The following is a 24,121-nucleotide window of genomic DNA, read 5'->3' as shown; positions in this document are numbered from 1 at the left end:
ATGAGAAACCTTGGGGGCATCCATGGACAATTGTTGATGGCGAAAAACTGAATTTTTTTCTCAAGTTTGATATGTCTATACAAGCCTGATCACCCCATACTTGGATCGTTCTTTTTGTAATTCTTCTGGCTCTGTTGGTCTTTATCATTGGTTCCGATGTATGCACCCAATAAACGGGGTTACTTATTCTCCTGCGTTGGATTCTTCTTTGTTATACACTTCCATCATTCTGAACTGTTGGACCTTATCAGGATTCGTGCTGGCTCATTCTTAATCTACATATATAAATACACAAGAATACGGTGGTACATAAGCAAAAAGAAAAACACCATAAGTCACAAAATCTACGTCAACATCTTCAAAAAGTATGTTTAACTGATTTTGAATAGAAAGTGGTAGGTTGGTTCGCATAAGGTCAAATATCCGAAATTAATCTTAATTAATGCTTAATAACGCACTTAATTAAGGATATTAAGACTCTCACCGCGTCTCTGTCTCTTTGACCAGTCGTGCCCTCACTACCACACTAAACGCGCTTTCAGATTATGAACGAAATCTTTGATTTAATAATCCACTAATATTCTAAATGTTGGATTTGAGGCCCATTTTACCCCAAAATAAATAAATAAATAAGTCCACTAATTACAAATATCTCCTTCCTTTTAAAAGCACTTAGATTAATTTACTAATTAAATACATTCAGCAGATTAGGGTCATTGTTCGAATATATCCACATATTGTAATTATATAAAGTTAGCCATCTTTTCATTTTAAAAGAAAAATTACAGAACGTTGAGATTTCCGTATAATTTGGGCTCCTACAATATTTGCAGGAAGATTTATACATATATATAGCGCAAAGACATAAACGCCTGCACGAGTAGGATATGAAGTTCATGTCTTTTACGCAAAGCTAGAAACATCAAAGAAGAAAGTCACAGAAAAAAAAAGTAGAGGTTGAAAGAAATTGAAGATTGGAGAAGCTACCTCCCTTTTACGCAAAAAAAAAAAAAAAATCTCTCTCAATCAGCTCCCCTCTCGGCTTCGTGCATAGGTTTCCATTGATAACGCAATTAGGACATCGCGTATCGTTCGCTCGTCATTTAGGAAGAAGGATATCTATGTAACTTTATGTTTACCAAACAGCTGGTTGTGGGCGATCTATCGTGATGTAAAAATGGAAGAATTTACGCCCATGTTTTATTTAACACACATTGAATGCAATAAACATATAGATGACAACACTGGTTTCGAGCTAAAAAGATCGCACCAAACACAGAGCAAGTCATATAATGAGTGAATGACCAACTGAATTTGAAGTTTCACTCAATTACAGGATAACATTGGGCTTAAGAAATCAGCTCAAATTTGAAATCGATTTGACTTTGCACCTTATGAAGTGAGTTATTAATAGTGCAACAATATGAGATGTCCTGCTTTTATTTTATCTTATGATTTTTAATCATTAATTATTTCATATGAAGCCCTCTCAAAATTTATCAAGAACCATAAAAAAACTCTAGCAATGAGAAAAATTATAAAAAATTTGAATTAGACATATAATCTTTAATATTTTGAATTATTATATTTTTTTTTTATTATGCACAACTGTAGCAAATTTACATAAGTTATCACTAAAGTACACTTGAAGCACATGGCATAAACTATTCTTATAGTGCTTCAATCAGTAGCTAGAAAGTTGTTGTAATATGCTTCGGACATAATACACTTAGCACATGAAGTCCCTCGACACGAATATGATTAATAGATTCCATCTCAAAATTTTGACAATAACATCCAAAATATTTATCAACCATATCAACTCACACCAACTTTCAATAGAGAGTAAGTGCTTCATTTGCCATATCAAATCCCATGTCATCAAGATTCCACAAACTCTCCCACGTGTCGTAGCAAGCTTCCTCCTCGCTCGATCTGTCTTCGCTGTTGGTCGTTGATTCACCGACGAAGCCTCCGTCGTTAAACATCAATGGCATGTTGCCGCACATAAATGCCATCTCCTGCATCTCTTGTGCCATAATAGCTTCTTGAGCTTGTGATGTAATTTCCTCTTTTATAATATTATTTTGTGATATTAAATATTGCTGCTGTTGCTGTTGTTGTAATTGTCTTTGCTCTTGCTGCAGTTTTAAGTATCTGGCTCTAGCCTTGTCTACATTTTTGGTGGATTTTTTGAAATGTGTCCTCCAATAATTCTTAATTTCATTGTCGGTCCTTCCTGGGAGGCTCCTTGCAATTGTAGACCATCTATAATATCAATACTCAAAGTTAGCAACAAAGATTGCGATTATGGATGCCAATATTGAGCCCTACATGAAAACTCTAACATGAAAATTTTGGCTTCGGATCAACTAGTCTGAATTTCATATCAAACCATACAATTGGGTCAGGTCCAAGTAAGTTTAATCATATTCACATCGAATCTAAAAAATGATCTATAGGCCCAAATTGCCACTCCTACTAATAATAACAGAGGGGCATTTGCATGCTTGCAGCCCAATTCTTATATATTTACATATCTAAAACCAAAGTTTTAAATTTTACAGTTACCATTTTAACTTTTAAAATGTTAACCTTTTCATCAAAGATAAGGTGGTGGGTATGCATGTAAATACACAAAGATTGAGTGGTATACACACATGTAAATCTTCCTAAAAAAAATTAAAAAGCAGAGTAGAGGAAAGCTCACCTATTTCCCCACCTAGCATGGAGCTCAAGTATGATGTTCTCTTCATGAGGTGTAATCTTCCCCCTCTTGAGATCAGGCCTCAAATAGTTCACCCATCTCAGCCTGCTGCTCTTCCCGCTCCTCTTCAGCCCTAATCACAATGTTCCCTTCTGCCTCAGTTTCTCAAATTTGCAGAAATTATGGTAAAATATGCAGATTAAACCCTCAGATTTCTTCAAATTACAACACCAGCTTGTATATATTTACCTGTCAGCCTGGAAACAGAGTTCCATCTTCCCTCTCCATGGAGCCTCACATGCTCTATCAGTAACTGGTCTTCCTGCGGCGTCCATGGCCCCTTCCTCCATCCATCTGTAACACTTCCCCACCCATAGTACTTCCCCTCCATTCCAATCATATTTTCTAGAGAGAGAAAGATAGTGATAGAGAGAGAAAGATAGTGATTGAGGTGAGAGACAAACGGGAGTCGGAAGAGTGGCTTCGTACTTATACCGTGTGTGATCGATGCATATGATAAATTGAATCTGCAGGTCTCCATCGAAGCTTTTCTTCACCCACTAACTTGTTTTCCATTTGTTTTAAGTTTCTGTGCCTGAAATCATATTTCTCAAGTTTATTCTCACTACTGTAGCAGGGCCCCATCAAACACTTAAGAAGAAGAAACAACAATATCTAAGAACTCCGATTAAAATTTATCGTGTATCCTCTTCTAAAAAGCAGAGAAGCCTAAAACACGACTATTAAGTCATGGAGTACAATATAATTATACTTTTCATTCTTATTAAATATAGTCATACTATACTCTATGACTTTCATAACGAAATATTTATTTAGATATTTTCTTTTACTCAGTACAGCATGGTTGCACTGAAGAAAAATCAAAATTACAACGATGCTATACTCCATGCCCAAGCTACGTATGAGTAATATAGTTGTGAACAACTACCATACCTTTTCAAGTACTTTGTGTAAAATTTTAAGGGGCATTTAAATATCTCCCTCTTAAACTTTACTTTTCTACTTTAACATCACTCAAATCTTTCACATCTCATCAAAAATCTCTCCTTTCCATACATTGGTAAGGTAAGATGGTATATATGTAAAAATTGAAGTGTTACATATGAGAAAAATATAAAAATTGAGCAGTATATGTTGAGAAAATTAGGGCGAAGAAAAACAAGAATCGACACAAATCCAGAAGAACACAGAGATTTAACGAGGTTCGGCAAAGATGTCTACGTCCTCGGGAGCAGAGCCGCGAGTTCCTTTCAATAATCAGAAAAGGGTTTACAGAATTCAAGGATACCTCATGGGGTTACTAACATGCCTATTTATAACCCCATGAGTAAACCTAGACACAACATGTAATTACAACATTGCCCCTGTATCATACCGTGGGGCTTTGTCCCCGCACCCCAACCCACGTAACTTCCCAATTTGGACAGATTCTTCCGCTCCGCTCCGCTTCGATCTAGCGTCTGTTCTGATATGGTATATGAGTCATACCATAACAGTATAGGTATGTAAATCATCCTAGATTTCAATTACATAGTTAATTATTTTTCTTAAATTTGAAAATTTTAATTGGTAATCAAGAGATGATTCATTTAAGGGGGCACTTACATGTGTACTAACTATTTTTTTATGTATTTATATATCTAACCCCTAAATTTTTATATTTCATGCATACCACTCAGGTATTTAATACTAATCAAGAATACACTTATTATTTATCTTTTTAAAGTGCAATCCATATAAGTCTATGGCACTAAAGTGATATTAATATAAATATCAAAGTTTAATATTAATTACATAGGAATTATGTGGTATGCATGTAAATGTCGCTTTATTTAAAAGGTTAGGATGTGAATCATTAAATTTTACTGAGAGACCAAAATTTGATGTTGATGATTTCTATAATCAGACAAAGAAAATAGGTTAGGATATTATCATTATAATATTGGTCAAGATGTGTCTCAAATCCTATAGATCTATTTTGAGATAAATATGATATTAATCACATATGTATTGCATTAATTACAAATAAGACTTTAGAGTTTCAAGTCCTCAAATATTCATTTATATTAATTAGTAATTAAATTTTCTTCTTTACATAGTTATTATTTTTATCTAGGCATTAACTCGTGCATTTATGCGTGTCATGATTACATCATTGATGATAAAAATGAAAAATTTTAATATTTGAGAGAGAATTTGTAAATAATGAATGTAGGTAATACTTTGTGGATGGCAAAATATCGAGTATTATTTATATAATCCCGAGGGTGTCGTGCTGCACCACACTTTGTAGCGCTTAAAAAAAAAATATTAGAAGAAGCTGCACCAAACCAAAGTGCAATGAGTGTAGGGCTGTCAATTTGGCTCGTTGTTCGTGAACAGTTCGTGTTTGGCTCGTTAAGCAGCTTGTGTTCGGCTTGTTCGTTAAGCCTAACGAGCCGAACAGTTTGTTCGCTCGTGTTCGACTCGAAATGGCTCGAAAAAAAAATTATATAACTTTTTATATAACAATATATTATTTATATAATAATATATTATATATATTTATGTCTAAGTTTAAATCATAACATCCAATGTGGCAATGTGGTTAGTATATTTTTTTGTATTTATTTTTTCCAGGTTCGAATCCCACACTTTACATCTATTTTTCTCAATTTTAGTTTAACAAGCCAATTTCGAGCCGAACACGAGCCCAGCCTGAGCTCGCAGCCTGAGCTCGCTCAACCTGAGCTCGCTCAAGCTCGGCTCGTTTACATCCCTAAATGAGTGTCATAGAAAATGCCTTTTTTTCAAAAATAATAAAAAAAATGATAATAATTGTAATAAATTTTTGAACAACAGTTTCTTCTGCAACAACTTCACGTATGTGTGTTTAAACAATCATTTCTTCACAAAAACATATCCTAAATTTAATTATATAGTACATTTATCTCAAAAAATAAGTGATGATTCTAAAAAAAAATATTTTTGGCAATTAAACTCGATTAAACTCGAGACTCTGACTGATCAAGCAAAAGTGGTTCTGTGAGGTACCCGAAAAGCAGTATTGGCTAGGCATGCTCATCAGAATAAAATAAATAAATAATAAATAATAAATAAAGTTATTATTTCGTTGCCGTGTTTCACATGAATGCCCCAAGATTTTTTTATTCCCCCACATTTTAAATTATTCAAATATACAAATGTACGGGTTCCATTCTAATCGTCCACGTATCTATTCGGCTTAGTGCAGGCTTAGGCTCTTTATGTATCAACTCCACCTAATTATACTATACCCCGCCAGGCAAGTCTGGCTGAAGGCGTCACCAGAGGGTTCAAACTCGTGACCTTAAGAGGACTTACGATTTTCAGAGAGACTGCTATACCAACAAGCAACAGAACTTGCGGGTGCGAGCCACGAAACACACACACACACACACACATATTTGTGTGGCCGATCGTATATTCGGAAGATGTTTTGATTGGGGCTAAGCCGCCATGGATCGCATGCGGCCCATTAGACCTCGTTCGGACATGCAGCCACCATAATTACAGAAAATTTGTCGCAAATATTTTGATATAAAATTGATCAATATGATCTAGTTAAAATATATTTCACAAATTTTAGCAAAAAATGTCAAAATAATCTCCACCTATTTATATGGGCCATTTTAGTCATAGAATTTATAGAAGTGTCAAAATTGTCCACAAACTCGTTAAATTAAAGCTAAAGTAGTCCACATAAAGTGCTATTATATTTTAATGTTAAGACTATTTACATGTGTTTGCTTCCTAAAAATTACTGATTAATTATTAATTAAGATATTTATTTAGTTTAAAAACTAATTATGTGATTAGTTTATTTGATATTTGATATAAACATAGCGAACCTATTTATGCCGAACATGCATGTCAACATATTTGATTGGATTTAACTTTAATGAACCATAAAGACTTGATAAATCCGGATTTAGCGAATTTACTAAATCCTATTCAACCTAAATCCTTATAGATACACCCCCACTTAAAGTGCTAATTAAACTTAATGATTAACAAATTCTCCTTTGACAACAATAATTTAAAAACTTGTACCATAAGATATTAACATCAAAATATACATTATAAAAAATGTGAATTTTACATACATAGCACCCCAAACATTGCTATTTACAAATCTAGCACCCTCTTTCATCCCTATAAAAATATAGTTACATTTTAATCATCATATTTCAAAACCATGAACTTAAAGAATATGTTTCATAGAAAAGAAAAAAAAAATAATGATGAAATGATTAGATATAATTAAGTGTGATGGAGCACTTAGTAGTATCTAATTACTAGAACCTTCCATAGATAATTAGGAAATGGAGGCCTGTCGTCAATCTACACATGGGTTAATACTATAATGTGTGTGTGTGTGGCATTATTCTTCATAAATGACGTGGAATTCCATCGTCAGGAGTCATTATAGAAAGGAGATTCATTGTAATCTTGGTGCGGGAGAAGATGAGCTTCATGAGTCCCACGGTCGACACCTGTCTCCTCACGTCTGACTAATTCCATACAAATTATATGCTCCCGCACTCACTCCCTCGAATAAAAAAACAAAAGGAAATATCTAACATTATAGGGTGGAGATTTATTGTTATTATTATTTTTTTTTTTGTAAATATTATACATCAAAAAATATGTTTGCACTGATCTTAAAGAGATCTAACGGTCCAGAGAAAAGAACATGATAAAGGTGTGCCGACCAGGACTGATAGAATGAGGCGAACAAGAAGATGTCCGGGCATGAGTTATTTGATTGAAGACTGTATGAAAGAAGAACATCTAAACCGACTGATAGAAGAAAGTCGACTCGATGTGGTTGCCTACCCACCAGTAGCGCCAATTTAACGAAAAATCTTTTTCCATGAGATATCTCAAACTCCTCATCATGGATCAAGGTTAGTCAACCAAGTTGGATCAGCCGACTGAATCATACCGACCAAGTTTAGCTGACCAAGTTGACTAAAAAATCAACAAAGCTTTGTCGGACGAGCCATAAAGCGGCCAAGCACAAGTCCATATGTGTAGAATATCACACCACAACTGGCCTCCATTTAAAGGTCTGCTGAGGTCTGACAGAGACGAATAATTCGGCCAGAATAAATTCTCACTAACAATCATCATGAGTCATGACTTGTGAAACCAGGACTCAATAGGTGATGAACTACTCTAACTAAATTGTTACAAACATCCTTGATACATTTCATTTCATAATTCATTCATATTCACATATATTTAAAAGCAATGAAAATCATATCATCAAAACATATAAATATATATCGAGTTGTTAAGTTTAACAAAAATAAATTATTTACTCAAAAGTTTGTAAGAGATTTCCAAAAAGATGAAATGCAAAAGCCGTAGAAGTCAAATCTAGGGTTGTCGTGAGCCGACTCGAGCTTGGCTCGATAAGTGGCTCATGAACTGTGCTCAATGAGCTAACAATCCAAGCTCAAGCCAACCCCGACTAGACTCGTAATCACATGAGCCGACTCATTAAAAAAAAATTAATATAAAATACACTCAAACTATAGTAAATTTTAAGGCTTTATCTTTAAATTGTTAAACATGTTAAAAACATACTATTTTGTATTGTACATTGGGTGATCTTTTATTATTTATCTTCTAATTATTTATTTAATTTATCATCTTATTATAAAACTAGCTTAAATTAATATCATTTTTTCTCATTTTTTCTCTTTTATATTAAATTTTTTCTCTTTTATATTAAACAAGTCTGCTTGAACTCGTAGACTTAAGCTCGTGATCGAGCTCAAACTCGATAAAATTAATCTTGCTCAAGCTCAAGCCGAGGGTAGCTCGAGATTGACTCGACTCATGTACACCTCTAATCACACCCGAGTATTTGTTTTGTTGCTCCTCACACATTCCTAAAATTCAACGACAAAGAGCGGACAACAATGAGCTCGACAAAATAATCAAAACTAAAATAAGATTTTGTACACAGAAAAGAAACAACGTGCATGCTCGTATGCAATTCATGTACATGTTCACAGCACACGACACAATATGTTATAAACATATAAAACAAGAAAAGAAAGAAAATGTAATACAAAGAATCATGACAGCTATGTAAAACAAGTTTTTCATCCATTCAAGAGCAAAGTATATAATCATAAATATGTTCATAAGAGTCATCAATATAATCATAAGAATGTCACTTATAATTGTATAGACCTTAATTATGTTTATATCGTCATATCATTGTGTCGTCACCTAGCCCGAATGACACACTAATTATTGATAAATGTTAGGTTCCCAACATAACAGTTGTCAATAACTCTCCTTAGTACCAATTGTTCCCTACATTTTTTTTGTTGTTTGATCCCAACCATTATCAGAGTTTCATCACCGTCTGAATAATAGGAGTCGAAAATCCCATTGTTTTCACTCATTACTTTGTAATTCACTTTCAATGATCCTGAAATTTTAGCAGTTATTTGTCCCTGATGTGTGCCAGAAGATTTACGATAGTGGAGTGATTGTTTAGCCCATTAATGTTGCATGAAAATCCAATACACTCGGATAATAAAAGTGACATGTAAAGACACAAAATATTTTTATGTGAAAATCCCCAAAAAAAAAGCATGGGGCCTAACCTAGTTGAAATAATCCAAAATTTAATGGTGAATGCACACTCACTCTTCTTCTGAGTTAAGGAAGATAGAATTACAAAATTAATGTACAATATTATTTCAACAAAAATAGTAGTCACAGGTCGCGAAGCCCTTCGTCGAGAGCTTTTGAGGCAGTAGTCAACAATGAATGTTAGGCAGTAATTGTAGCTCCCGCTTGTAGTTGATGTCGTAAATAAAATCTGTGATAGTAGTTGGTCATTTAAGTCGTACATGGTTGCTTTAGGATTGTTGGTTGACCACATAGGTCATAGTAAGAAATTGCAATAATGTCCTTAGGCTACAAAGGACGAAGTTGGAAGTTGTGTGAGCTATGAGCTACATACGATGTAGTTGGTCACATAAGTCGTAACAGGGAGCTTTCGTAGACCGCAAAGGTCGGGGTTAGGAGCTGCATGAACTACAATAAACATTTTGTAGGCCATAGAGGCCAAAACTATGAGTTGAATGAGTTGTGATAATGTTCGTAGGCCACATAGGCTGAAGTTGAGAGTTGCAAGAGCTGTGATAATGTTCTTAGGCCCTAAGTCTGGAGTCAGAAGTTATAGGAATTGTGATAATATCCATAGGCCATAGAGGCCAAAGTTGGAAACAACATGAACCATAGTGAATAGTTGTAATAACGTTTGTAGGTTGCATAAGCCGGAGTTGGGAGCTGTATGGACTGTGATTACATCCGTAGACTCCAAATGCCAAAGTTGGGAACTATATAAGCTATAATCCATATAGGTCATCATTGATCACTTAGGTCGTAGCGGGGAGTTGTAATAACGTCCATAGCCATAGAGCTCGGAGTTGAGAGCTATGTAATTAGTAGACTACATAGGCCGTAGTTGATCACATTGGTGTAGTGAAGAGCTGCAAGGAAAGAAATTCATGAATCTAGAGAAGTTTACTATATTATGAGTATAAAGATTATAAGCAATTATTACGAGGTGCATTTTTACACTTTTAGGAGGCATCGTTGCACCGTATGTGGGGCATGTCATTTTATACTATTTGGGGTGTGTTGTTACACCATTTTCGGGGTGCGTTTTTTCACCATTTTCTTAGGTGCATTTCTATAATGTATGTGAGGTGCACATTACACCATCTTCAAAGCATTGTTACACTATTTTCTGGGTACATTGCCCCATAAGATGTTCGTTACTCCATAAGGTTGGTGTTGCTTCGCATTGTGCTTTGTTACTTCGCAACATATGTCGTGACTTTGTAAGATGATTCATTGCAACGATCGAGGTACAATCAATGTTGTAACAATGAATTATCACACGGAGCAACAAATCAATAAATTAATTATAAGTCCGAAACTAGTCGAGTTAATAATTAATTATAATTAATTATAGTTAAGTGGAATACAACTTAATTGAAAAAGAAAGTTCCTTATTAAATAACAAATCAATAAAGCTTTTGGTGGCCATTATCTTCTTATACAAGACAACTTGATTAATTGAAAGGAGAGAAATAAATAACATAAGTGCTACATTGATTTTTTTTCTTCTCTAATTGCTGAGAGAAATAAATATACTATGAATAGGAGAGGCTCTAAAATATTACGACCGTTGTTCAGACATGCAGATGAAGGCATGGATCGCACACCACGTTATTTTCATATATATTTTATAATAAATAATTATTAATTTTTTTGGGGTATTTACATACATATTACTTATGTATTTACATATCTAACACCAAAACTTAATTTTTATGCTTATACCATCCAAATCTTTCAAATTACATAAAAAAACACTGCTATTAATTTTTTTTAAACGTGAAATACACCTTTTTATGCATAGATAAGATGACGTAAAAATTAAAATTTAGGTGTTATATTTGTAAATAAATAGTAATCGAGTGGATGTATGTAAACCTTCCTTTTTTTTCCACAAATACTATCAATTAAATTATATATTTATAAAATGTAATTATTTTTAATAGGGGCATTTACATGCATACTGCATTTAATGTATTTACATATCTGACATCTTAAAATTCTTGTCTGCATACATATCATTCAAGTTATTAACATCACATAAAAAATATCTCGATCATTATCTCTTTAAAAACGAAATATGACACCCAAATGTTATAAACAAATATCAAACTTTGGTGTTAGATATACATAAGAAGTGCGAACCGATTGGTTATTTGGTAGACAGAACGTGTAAGACCTATGAGATCCCGAGTTTGGGGCTCACATTGGACAATAGGGATGAATTGCAAATGCACTTTGCAATCCTTCTTTATATATATATATATATACACACTACACACATGAGAATTGTTTGCACATGAGAATTGTTTGGTAAGTATATAAATTTCCATTTAAAATATGAAGCAACCAAATAAGATTTTAATGATATTGAAATATGAATCAAAAGATGTTATGCTGCAAAGCAGCAAACATAACATCACAAGGCCATGTGAAAGCGCGAAGGATATATCTGCAATTCTAAATTCGATATTCCTGATGAAAAATTAGAAAGATAAATTTACCAGATTATCATCATAACAAGGGGTGTCAATGGGCCAGGTTCGGGTCTGACTAAAATATCATGTGGGTCAAAAATTTTGATCAGAACTCGATCTGTATAACCCTTTTAACAAAAGAATAATAAATATTCATATTAAAATCTGATCAATTTTGGATTAATTTTGAGCCAATTTTGTGTCAATATCAGGTTGGCAATTCGATTTCAGATTTGTGATTTAATTTCATGTCATTTTCATGTTGACAGATCATTTTTGAGTCATTTTTAGGCTAATGAGTCAACCCAAATTAGAAGGGTTATGATTTAAACCAAACTCGACTGGAAAATTATTCAGGTTAACCTGAACCTGAATTTCTCAAGTTGAATTTGGGTCAAGTTAATGTGTTGGGTCAATTTTTGACATTTCTAATTATAACTCGTTTATCTCTCTCAAAAAATCTAAACTTCACTTCATTTATATGAAATTTACCTTAGTATTCACACCCCTACCGTAAAAGCCAATATCTTCGAACTGAAACATGTTATCATCCAAATGTCGCGGAACAATCAATTTCGGGGAAAACCTTCAAAAGACCCTAATATTCATTTAGCGAGGTTTTTAGAACTCTGCGCCACATTTCACTACAACGGTGTCTCTAATGACATCGTGAGGCTAAGGCTTTTCTAACCACATTTCACCACATAATAAAGTGAACCTTAAGAAAGCAACTATCGTACATGACACAGACGTTCTAACCACATTGACTTCCCAAGTGAAGGTTGTCTCTAAGAAGTTAGATCAATTATGCTTGAATCAACCACAATGACCCCCAGTCATATAGGAAAATTCATATGGACAATTGGTGGATCCTAGTGCTTTGATAACCCTTATTCTAATACTTACAATCCTGGTTGAAAAAATTACCCTAATTTTAAATGAAATAATAGCCAATGGGTAGGAAAGCGGCAGTGAGGGAATACTCAAGCAAATCATTTGGGGAATTGAAATAATCAGGGTGATACCAACTCAAGATCTCCTTACCCACCAGACTTTAACCAAAATCAACAATTTAGGAAAAGTTGTCTTTATAAGAAGTAGTTTTGCAAATGAGAAATCAATTACAAAGTCAAGTTACAGTCATAAGGAACATAGAAAACCAATTGGGCTAAATAACAAATTCTCTTAGCAATAGACCTCAAAGAACTCTTCCCCGTAACACTCAAATTAACCCTAAGGAGAAAAGTAAATAAAATGTAAAAGTCATTAAATTGAGTGGAAAAGAATTGAAGGAAGTAACTAGGAAGGAGCATGAAGTGGTAGACAAAAATCTTGAGCCTAAAAGACATATTGATAACTCTCAAAGGACTTAGAGAGACCAACTGCAACCATTAGAAAGAATTTAGAAATACTACCTTCACCATTTTCTCAAAGACTTCAAAAACACAAGTTGGATCAACAACTTTCCTGGTTTTTGAAAGTGTCAAAGAAGCTGACTCTTAACAACTTTTTTGCTGAGCTTTAGAGCAAATGGCTAGCTATGCTAAGTTTATGAACAATATCTTGAATAAGAAAAGAAAAAAAGAAGACTTTGAGAATGCAGCATTTAGCACGGATTGCAGTGCTATCATACAGAAAAAATTCCCTCATAAACTTAAAGAACCTGGGAGTTTCACCATTCCTTGTGCTATAGAAGAGAAATTCTTTGGAAAGGCCTTATGTGGCTTAGGTGTTAGCATCAACCTTATGCCTTCGTCAATCTTTAAGAGATTAGGATTAGAAGAAGTCCAGCCTACCAATATAACCCTTCAGCTTGATGACCGATCTCTTACCTATCCTAGAGGGGTTATAGGGATGTTCTAGCTAACGTGGATAAGTTTTCCCTATTGACTTTATTGTTTTAAATATAAAGGAGGATGAGGAAATACCCATCATCTTAGGCAAACCTTTCCTAGCCACTGATAGGGTGATGATTGATATGCAAAAGGGGGAGTTACTATGAGAGTAAACGATCAAGATGTAACTTCTAACGTTTAAAAATCTATGAAATTCCCTTCTGAATCAAATGAGGATTCAAATTTTACGCTGGATGCAGTGGGCCAACTTAGTATAGGTCAATTTCAAGGGATTTGTGAGGTTGATCCAGTAGCGCAAAGCTTGATTGAGGCATGATTGAGGATGATAGACCTGACTCTAAGGAAGAGTCAGTTCTACTTTTACAGACCAGTTCGAGGATATATAGAGAAAGGTTTGAACTGTTGGATACCACCAGATATTCTATATGTTTAGTCCCTTCCATTGAAGAATCACCAAAATTAGAGAAGAAAATCCTTCCTAAATATCTGAAGTATGCTTTCTTCGGGGAGTCATCTACTTTGTCTGTTATCGTATCCTCATAACTCAATAGTTCACAAGAGGAAAAAATAATGAGTTTTGAGGAGTTTTAAGAAAGCTTTTGAATGAACTTTAGCAGACATTAAGCGGATCAATCCATTAATATGCATGCATAAGATTCTTATGGAAGAAAATCATAAACCCTAGGGCTCACCCTTAGAGAAGACTCAACACTATTATGAAAAAAGTTATTAAGAAAGAGATAGTGAAGTGGTTAGATGCAAACATTATCTATCCCAGCTCAGATAATGTTTGGATTAGCCCTATCTATTGTGTACCTAAAAAAGGGGAGTGAATATTGTAGTAAATGAATAAAATAAATTAATACATATTAGGCATATCATAGGGTGATGAATCTGCATGAATTATAGAAAATTAAACTCAGCTACTAGGAAAGACTATTTTCCCTTACCCTTTCTTAACCAGATGTTGGATAAGCTAGCTAGCCACCAATTTTTCTGCTTTTTAGACAGAAATTCAGGGTACCATCAGATTCTCATAGCTCCATAAGATCGAGATAAAAGCACATTTACAAGCCCTTATGGGACCTTTGCTTTTAGAAAGGAAGTGATTGGGATTGTGCAATGCACTTGCCACTATTCAGCATTGCATGATGTTCATTTTCTGCGACTTGATTGAAAAAGAGATTGAAGTGTTTATAGATGATTTCTATGTATTTGGTCATTCGTTTGATTCTTGCATAGATCATTTGGCTAGGGTTTTACAAAAATGTGAAGAGACCAACCTAGTTTTGAATTGGAAGTGTTAATTTATGGTTTCCGAGGGTATTGTTTTGGGGCACAAATTTTCTGAGGTAGATGGAGGTAAATCCAACAAAAGTTCATGTTATTTAGAAACTTTCCCCATCCACTTCTGTGAGGAGTTAGGAGTTTCTTGGGTCATGTTGGGTTCTATAGGTGGTATATTAAGGATTTTTTTAAAATTACCAAACATCTATGTCACTTACTGGAAAAAGATATCCCATTTGATTTTGACCAAGATTGCCGAAAGGCCATCAATAATTTGAAAAAAAAAAAGTTAGTGCACCTATTATTGTTTCACCTAATTGGTAGTATGTTCTTTTAAATTAATGTGTGAAACTAGTAACTATGCTATAGGGGTAGTGTTAGGTCAGAAAAAAGATAAGGTATTTAGAGCTATATACTATGCCAGTAAGCCCCTTAAGGCCCATATTAATTATATTATTGAAAATAAGTTATTGGCTATAGTATATACTTTTAAAAAACGACCATTCAACAATTATATTGTTTATTGGTTATATTTGATTGTAACTATCTACACTTTTTTATAGCGACCATTCAACAATTTGATATCTGAATTCTAAAAAGGGTGTTAAACCACGATTGATCAGATCGGTCCTATTAGTGTAGAAATTTGATATTGTAGTGGTGGATAGGAAGGGTTCTAAAAATCAAATAGCGGATCACTTATTTAGGCTTGATGAAGAAAATTTTTCTGTCTTTGATGATGAAATTGACGAAAATTTCCCTGGTGATCAACTCCTCACTGTTTCTGATTTGGGTGTCTCATAGCATGCAAATATTATGAACTTTATAGTTAGCAATATTTTACTCTTTAATCTGTCATACCACCAAAAGAAGAAATTTGTCCATTATGCCATATACTACTTTTGGGATGACCCATAACTTTATAAGAACTGTAAGGACCAAGTGATTAGGAGATATTTACCCCAAGAAGAGACCCAGGAAGTCATTAGAAAATGTCATGATTCTAAATTTAATAGGCATTTTGGGATTTATAGAACTGCTTTTAAGATTTTATAATAAGGATTCTACTGACCCACTCTTTTTAGGGATGTAAATGATTATATTAAGACTTGTGACAGATGCCAAAGAGTAGGAAATATATCTAAGAAAGATGAAATGACCTTAAACTATATGTTGGAAGTTAAAACTTTTTATGTATGAGGTTTAGATTTTATGGGCCTTTTGTACCTTTGTTAAGAAAATTGTATATTCTTGTAGCTATGAATTATGTCTTAAATTGGACAAAAGCAATAGCTCTCCCCAATTGTGAGGCTCGGAGCATTTCCAAATTTTAGAAGAATATATTTTGTAGATATGGAACGCCTAGGATAATAATAAATGATTTGGGCGGCGGGGGAGCTTTTGAAATAAAAAAAATTTAGACATTGGTTGGAAAATATGAGATTAATCATAAAATATCCACAACTCATCACCCTCAAATAAGTGGTTTAGCAGAGGTATCTAATAGAGAGATAAAAAATAATCTTAGAAAAGTTTATTAATTCTAATATGAAAGAATGAGCTTCAAGACTTGATGATGTTTTACAGACTTAAATTTGGTAATTTTTATCGTTTGTCTGTTGAACTGGGACATAAGGCATTTTTGGTAGTTAAGAAGTTTAATTATATTATGAAAAGTGCTGCTAAAAAATGTCTATTACAGTTAAACAAACTTGAGGAAATTAGAGAAGAAGTTTTTGAAAATGCCAGGATTTTTAAGGAAAAGATGAAGAAAAGATATGATAAAAAGATTCTTAAGAAAAATTTCGAGCCTAGACAGAAGATTTTCTTATATAATACTCGATTGAAATTATTCCCCAAAAAACTTAAATCCAGGTGGTCAGAAGCATTTAATGCAGAAAAGGTTTACCCTATTGGTGCTGACGATATTACTAATCAGAAGAGTGGAAGGTTTTTTAAAGCCGACAAACAAAGACTTAAATTGCATTTACGGGAGATAGACTAGAACTTAGGGAGATATTGGCTTTGGGTCAACAAAATTGAAGGATATGACATTATCAGGCTAAGAACAATAAACTAAACGCTTCTTGAAAGGCAACCCATGTGCATTTGTATGCTGATTTGATGTGTTGTCTTTGTATTTTGGATTTATATTTCATTATCTTTATATTTTTCTTTGGTTTGAATTTTATATTGTTATGTGCTTTAAATAAAAACTTAAAAAAAATCAATTTTTTTACCTGTAGCGCCCCGACGCTACTTGTGGGTGCACGGCGCTAGAGGGCTGCGGTTTGATTGGAGCGGCGCCTAAGCGCTGCACCCGGGCACCCAGATCTGTTTATTTGGACTAAAATTTACTGTTCGGGTAACTTTTATCGTGATTTCCTTCTTCTCCTTTCTTCTTCTCCAGCCAAAAGACCTAGGGTTTCTTCTAGGTGAAATTTTGGTGAAAATATTGTGAAGAAATTTTTAGATCTTGAAATCTCTTGGTAAGATATGCTAACCTAAGCTTTGATTTTGATTTTATGGAGTAGATCTTGTGTTTTATGTTCTTAGGTTCTCATTTTTCTGTTTTCGTTCCCAAGGATTTTTGGTAATTTGACGGTGATATTGTTTCACACATTGCTGCACTACTTTTTCCTTCTTCCTAGTTATTTCCTATGACACCAAAAACAAAAGGAAGTCTTTTTAGCATTAGTTTCTCTTCTGATTCAAAAATGTTTGTTAGTGCTCAAGTAGAAGAGCGCTACAATGAGTTTTTTGTGTCAAGGAAGTTTAATCCGAAGGGAGGTTTTCTTCAACCCGGGGGAAGGGGTAGCGGTAGTGATAGACCATAGGAATTAGGAAAATCTATGCTATAAGACTGGTGTGACAGTGATTCTTGTTATTAAGGAATTTTATGCGACTTTGAAAGAGAATTCTTTTGATAAAGTGTCTGTGAGAGGGAAGTATGTGAAGACATTGTCTCGTAGTATTAATCAACTCTTAGTTTGGAAGATCATCCCAATGCTTTCTATTCTAACTTCGAACCCAACGATTTAGGGCTAGAAGAGATTGTTAGCTATTTAGCCGATGGGAGGGGGAAGTGGAAAGTTAGAGAGGATAGGAAAATAAATTTTGTTGTTGCTTCTATGAATGCTGAGTTGAAGGCTTGACATTATTTTGTTTTAACTAAGCTCCTTCCTTCTACTAACTTGAGTGAAGTCACCCGAGATAGAGCCGTCCTCAACTTTTGTATTCAGAAGGAACATACAATTGATGTTGGGGAAATACTTTACACTTCTATTAAAAGTATGATGAGGTCAGGGTCTACTATTAGATTGGGACATCCCTCCACTATTTTCGCTTTGTGTGTTAAGGCTGGGGTGATATACGAGAGTTGGGAGGAGTTATTGCCCCTCATTAAAGAGATTGGGAAATGTTTATAGTCGCACCTCTACTGCATTGTTTGAGCAGCGTGAAAGTTCTTCTAGGCCTCCTTCCTCAAGATCACACACTTCTATTTCATTTGCATCTATTGTTGAGCAGTTGAATAAATTGGAAGAGGATAATTCAATTATTCAATCTGAAGTATATGATATGGCAGATCATTTACAACATATTGATTTGCATAATCAAATTCACACTAATTATTATGAAAATTACAATGTGGCTCAAGTTAAAATATATCGTAGAAATCAATGGTTAGAAGGGTCTGATCTGGTAGTATTCCCTACTTATCCTCCTTATGTTGGGTATGATAACACCTGTCAATCAATGGAGGAAGACCAAGAAGAAAAAAGAAGAGGAATAAGAAGATAATGAAGTAGGGGACGAGTGATTTGAATACTGCTTGGATGTTGTTATTGTTTGACCTGACTATTTTTGTTGCTTGTGTTTCTAATTTTTATTGTTATTTTATATTTTTATAATGTAACTTGTGGCACTGTGATTTGGACTTCGTATTTCTGTGTATTTGTTTAATTTTATATTTGGACATTATCTGATGTAATTAATTTGGATTTCTTAGTGATAGCTTAAGTTAATTTGTTGTGGTCTTTTTATTTGCTATTGTTGTTAATACCTGTCCATATACGTGTTATTGAATTGTTAGTTCGTACAGGTGTTAGAAACAATTGTTTTTTATTTTTATGTACTTTGTTCATCATATTGTAGGTTTGTGATTACATATGATAAACTTTGGGGGAAATAATTATGTTTTCTTCAATTATTTGTCTCTATGTAAACAAAGTATTAGCTTTTGATTTTGTTGACACAAGTGAAGTGGGTATGAATTTGAGATTATAACAATCTAAAAAGAAGGAGAAACATAGATAAATGATAGTTGGACTCTATCTGAATTAAACTGAACTACTTGTATACTGATCTTTAAAATATAATAAATATTATTTAATCAACATATTTAATTTTAAGAAGCTTCGGTTATTTGGTCAGTTACATTCAGCTAGATGTATATCTTTTTAAAAATTTAGCCTCCATATAATTTAAATTTTATAATAATAATTCTTAATTTGTAAATTCAAACAAAATGGGATTGTTTGACGATTTTAATTTAAGGAGATTGTAGTAGAATTCAAAATCATTAAAAGAATAATTCATATATGGTAATCCTTAAGGATGTGAATGCAAAAAGGATTATCAAGAAAGAAATGGAATTGTAAATAATCATCCAAATGAAAGAAAGAGAAAGAAAAAGAATTAAAAACGTTACGAAGGAAAAACATCGAGGAGAAGCCTCAACAATTATTAATTTTGCTACTATTTCTTTTAAATTGAAAACTCTGTAACAATCTTTTTTTTAGTTCAGTTCATATGTTTATGAATTATTAGCAGATTATCTTATGGAAGACTAAATTTTTAGAATTTAACATCCAAATTGTATTAACTTAGCATCTCCTAGATCCTTTGAAAGGAATATGAGATTAAATATCATTTGAAGAAGTTCAAGGTTTCTTGAAGCACGTGTGACAAAATAATTCAATAGTGGCATATTATCACTAACTTTGTATCTTTGGAAGTTTGATTGTAGGTAGTCACTTATAAAATCCACCCTATTATGTTTAACAATATCAAATATTTAAGTTTTGATTGTTACTTGGACTTGGGGACAAGTACATTACAAGTTTGGGGGATTTTGATATGTTAATAATTTTGTAATTGTTGTTACTTGTATTTTTGAATTTTACATGATAACACTGCACTTCGAGGATAGAACTGGAATCAAAATGAAGAAAAAGGAGCAAAATGGTGTTCTGGGGCCAAAGAGTAGAGCTTACACACCACGTGCAAAAATAAATAGTAGCGCCCAGACTCCACATATGGGTGCCCCGACGCCGGTACCCAAATTTTGACAGTTTGTGCAGTTCAAACTTTGGTTCGCTTTGGAGAAGATATAAATTGGACAAATACAAAAATTTGGGGGCTTTTCATCATTTTTCTTTCTATCATTTTGAGAGAGGAATTGGAGGAGAAAGCCAAAGCTTTTGCAAAGATATTAGAAAAGAGGAAAATAGAGAGTAAATTGTTTGTCGTTAGTGACATCCTCAAACTACTTGTTTGTGAAGGAGATAAGTGTGTTTACATTGTATTTTCTTAAGAACTTCTTTGTAAGACTTTGATTTTGATGTTTATGCATAAAACTAAGTTTATTTTGATGAGATTTATCATCGATTGTGAGTAGTCTTCTTGTTTCTCTCTTTAATTGAGATGGTGAATGGATAGGACAAATGATTTGAGATTGTTTGGGCTTTGATTTAAATTTAAAAGTGTTGTGTTAATTTAAAAACTTAATTTACTTTCTACTTGGTCAGTTGATTGTTAAAACATTTTGTGAATATTGATATTCGGAAGGATTCTGTATGGAATAAATAGAGTTAACAACATGAACACCTTGGAATGGGGATATTGCCAATGAATTTATGTAATCTTCTAAGAGTCCTTTTCCTTTGAGCAGATCAAGAGTTTTAGGGAACTAAACTTAATATTGTTAAACTTCTTTCAACCACTAGAAAGGGGTTAGAAAGAATTTTTCTCCTAATTGACCTATTTTTGAATCTAATCATTAGTTTTATTCATCACTTGATCGATTAAAAAGGAAAAATTCTCAACACCTAATTTGATAAAAGAACTTTTTTGCTTATCAGGATAGCCATGTTTTTCATAACTTTCATATAAGTTTAAAATTGAACTTGCAAATCAAACTCTTCAGGCTTGGACGGATAGTAGTAAGCTAAAACATTTCCTTCATTGAGTTCTCCTACTTCTCTGTGGAATCGACAACTAGACTCGAACCCGATAATATTGATATGTCACGTATACTTGCGTGAGCAGCCCATGCTTCACAACACTTGGTGAGTGTCAGGTATAAATGTTAAAAAAAAAAATTGAAGTGTTAGACATGTAAATACATAGAAATTGGGTGGTACGTGTGTAATTTTTGAATAAATGAACCCAAAAATAGATAAATCATTTACCCAACTAAAATAATCATAAACAAGGCTTCTACTGACCCAAGTGGTTCAAATTAAACTCACCTTTAAATATCACCCAAGAGAGCATCAGCCTGCTTCTGTAAAACCTTCCAAGCTTCCCTAACATGTTTCTCTTCTGTCAATGGAGCTCCCACAGCAAACCGCAACACAAACTTCCCCGACAGAACCTAATCAGCCAATAAAAATTATAAAGGAAGATATACATACATACCACACATTTCCTATGTATCTACACATCTAACACCTGAACATCAATTTTTATATATGCACAAAAAGATGTATTTCACTTTTTTAATATTTAAAAAAATGATATTTTTTATGTAATATGAAATTTTTGGGTGATATAAACGTAAAAACTGAAATTTAGGTGATAGATATGTAAATACATAGGAATTGGGTTGTATGTATGTAAATGCCCCCATATAATTAAAGCACTTTCACAAGAACTACTGCATGAGCAACAGAATGTTTCTACCAGAACAAAATCAATAATTCAATAAGCTCTCATACCGTGTGAGATAGAAAGATTTTTCCGCCTGTGTTGATAGCATCCATTAAGCTGCAGTTCAGCTTATAGCCGTTGTCTTCATAATTTGAAGGTGGGATGAGGCGGAAACAAACAAGAGAGAATGTTCGAGGGGCCATAACCTGTATGAAATTAATCCACAAATCAAATTTGGTAGTTAAGAGGATGTTCATAAAGGCGACAAAGTTGAATTTTAGCCCAATTATGAGCCCGGTTTTAGCGAGCCCAGTGCTTATTTTATTTGGCTTGTTTGAAATTATTGGCGAGCAAAGGAAAAAAAATGAGAAATTTAGACAAGTAGCATGCAATTCTTATGAATTAACATATCACACACCTAAACTTTCATATTTACACGTGCAGCACTTTACCTATACATGAAAAGGCCGATTTGACAATTAAAAAGTGATAATTAGTACTACTTTTGATGTGATACAAAAGAATTGAGTACTATGCATGTAAATATAAAACTTTGGTGTTAGATACGTAAATTCATAAGAATTGTATGCTTTGTAAATGCCCCAAAATAAAAACATGCAAAAAATATACTTATGGCTTGTTTGGGATCACTATTGATTTTTTTTTTCTTTTAAATTTTATTTTAAAAACGTGTTTATGTATTTTAAGTGTTTTTAAAAACAACTAAACATGTTATACCATGACAAATATGTTTCGCTTTAAAACATACAACATCAACGACAAAACCTTTATCTCACTAAGTAGGGTCGGTTACATGAATCCTTTTTGTCCATTGTGTCCTATTTAGTATCATATTTTCATTGAATTCTAATAAATTAAGATCGTTTTTTATACAATATGCCAAAGTCATCTTAGGCCTACCTCTTTCTTTCTTAACATAAGTCGAATCTAAAACATCAAATCTTCTAATTGGATCATCAGATGGTCGACGTTTAATGTGACCAAACCATCTAAGACTACTCTCTCAAATTTTGTCCGTCACTCGAGCTACACCAATCATATCACGGATATATTCATTTCGCATTTTGTCACTAAGAGTAAAGCCACTCATCCACTTAATCATTCTCATCTCGACAACACTTAACTTAGTTGTTACTTAACTTAGTTTTATGCTTCTCTTTTAAAGGCCAACATTTAGCGTCACAGAGCATTACAGGTTTCAACATCATCTTATAAAATTTTCCTTTCAGTTGAAGCGGTACTTTTCTATCATACAATAGGCCCAAAGCAATCCTCCACTTCAACCAACCAACTTGAATTCTTGAATTACCAACTTGAATTCTACTAATAACATCCCCATCAATATCACAATTACTTTGAACTATAGACTCAAGATATCTAAAGCATTCAAACCTTTTAATAATTTGATCACTCATAGTTACATTTCTGTCACTGAAGCTATTACTACTAAAATTATATTTCATGTATTCAGTTTTAGTTCTATTCAAACAAGGGCCTTTAGGCTCCAAGGTAGACCTCCATAATTCAAGTTTTTCCTGAGCTTTTTCTCTCGTCTTATCCATGAGAAGGATATCATCAGCAAAAAGCATACACCATGGTACATCCTCCTGTAAGTGTCCATTTAAGACCATCATCCATAACCAGAGCAAAAGGATATGGGCTTAAAGCCGACCCATGATGTAAACCAACAGAAATAGGAAAATATTGAACATAAACAAAAGAAAATAAAATATAAAAAAAAAACATAAACAAAACAAAATAAAATTGAAAAATAAAAAACAAAAACAAAAATGATCCTAAATGACACCATAACTAAAGAGAGAAAACAACAACTTGGTCCCCACCGATAACCACCAAAGCAAAATCGGGCAGCATAGCCTCACAGGAGTATCATCTTCCTTCCACACACATGCAAAGATCCCGCCAAAAGCAATGTAGCACAGGCAAGCTTCCCACCTATGAAATGCTATAAGAAAGGGAGCTAGGAAAGAAACAGTGCAAGTGAGAAAGGTGAGAAATGGAAGAGGAAAGGATGTAATTCACTTATTTGGAGAAAAGCACAAAGGTTAATATCGGAATTATCTTTTCTTTCATGGTATCAGAATGTAAAACTTCACAACCATCGATCAATAGATTCCCCA

At 33.5% G+C, this 24,121-nt stretch overlaps 1 protein-coding gene across 2 annotated transcripts; it reads right to left on the bottom strand.

Annotated features, from left to right (window-relative positions):
- Nucleotides 1-1,647: 1,647 nt before the first annotated feature.
- Nucleotides 1,648-22,304, bottom strand: LOC110021417 (transcription factor MYB24-like). 2 transcript variants are annotated; one of them, XM_020719935.1, is made up of 6 exons: nt 22,028-22,304; nt 21,560-21,684; nt 3,197-3,302; nt 2,957-3,112; nt 2,711-2,840; nt 1,648-2,268 (listed from the first exon to the last, which is right to left on the bottom strand). In XM_020719935.1, exons 3-6 carry the CDS (start codon nt 3,246-3,248, stop codon nt 1,836-1,838), a joined length of 771 nt encoding a protein of 256 aa, XP_020575594.1. In that variant the 5' UTR covers nt 3,249-3,302; nt 21,560-21,684; nt 22,028-22,304; the 3' UTR covers nt 1,648-1,835. The 2 variants fall into 2 exon arrangements, with proteins under 2 accessions (XP_020575594.1, XP_020575674.1); XM_020720015.1 differs by having other exon boundaries at nt 3,203-3,302.
- Nucleotides 22,305-24,121: the final 1,817 nt, after the last annotated feature.

This window comes from Phalaenopsis equestris, unplaced genomic scaffold (genome assembly GCF_001263595.1).
Source record: "Phalaenopsis equestris unplaced genomic scaffold, ASM126359v1 Scaffold000002, whole genome shotgun sequence".
Lineage (NCBI taxonomy): Eukaryota > Viridiplantae > Streptophyta > Magnoliopsida > Asparagales > Orchidaceae > Phalaenopsis > Phalaenopsis equestris.
This window is presented reverse-complemented; position numbering and strand designations above follow the sequence as displayed.

What these genes read in the sequence shown, in the direction of transcription:
- LOC110021417 (XM_020719935.1), bottom strand. Translation starts at nt 3,248, where the DNA reads ATGGAGACCTGCAGATTCAATTTATCATATGCATCGATCACACACGGT. An exon ending in CTCTGTTTCCAGGCTGACAG is followed by an intron (nt 2,841 to 2,956) that starts GTAAATATATAC and finishes CATTGTGATTAG; the next exon opens with GGCTGAAGAGGAGCGGGAAG. An exon ending in CATGCTAGGTGGGGAAATAG is followed by an intron (nt 2,269 to 2,710) that starts GTGAGCTTTCCT and finishes TTGATATTATAG; the next exon opens with ATGGTCTACAATTGCAAGGA.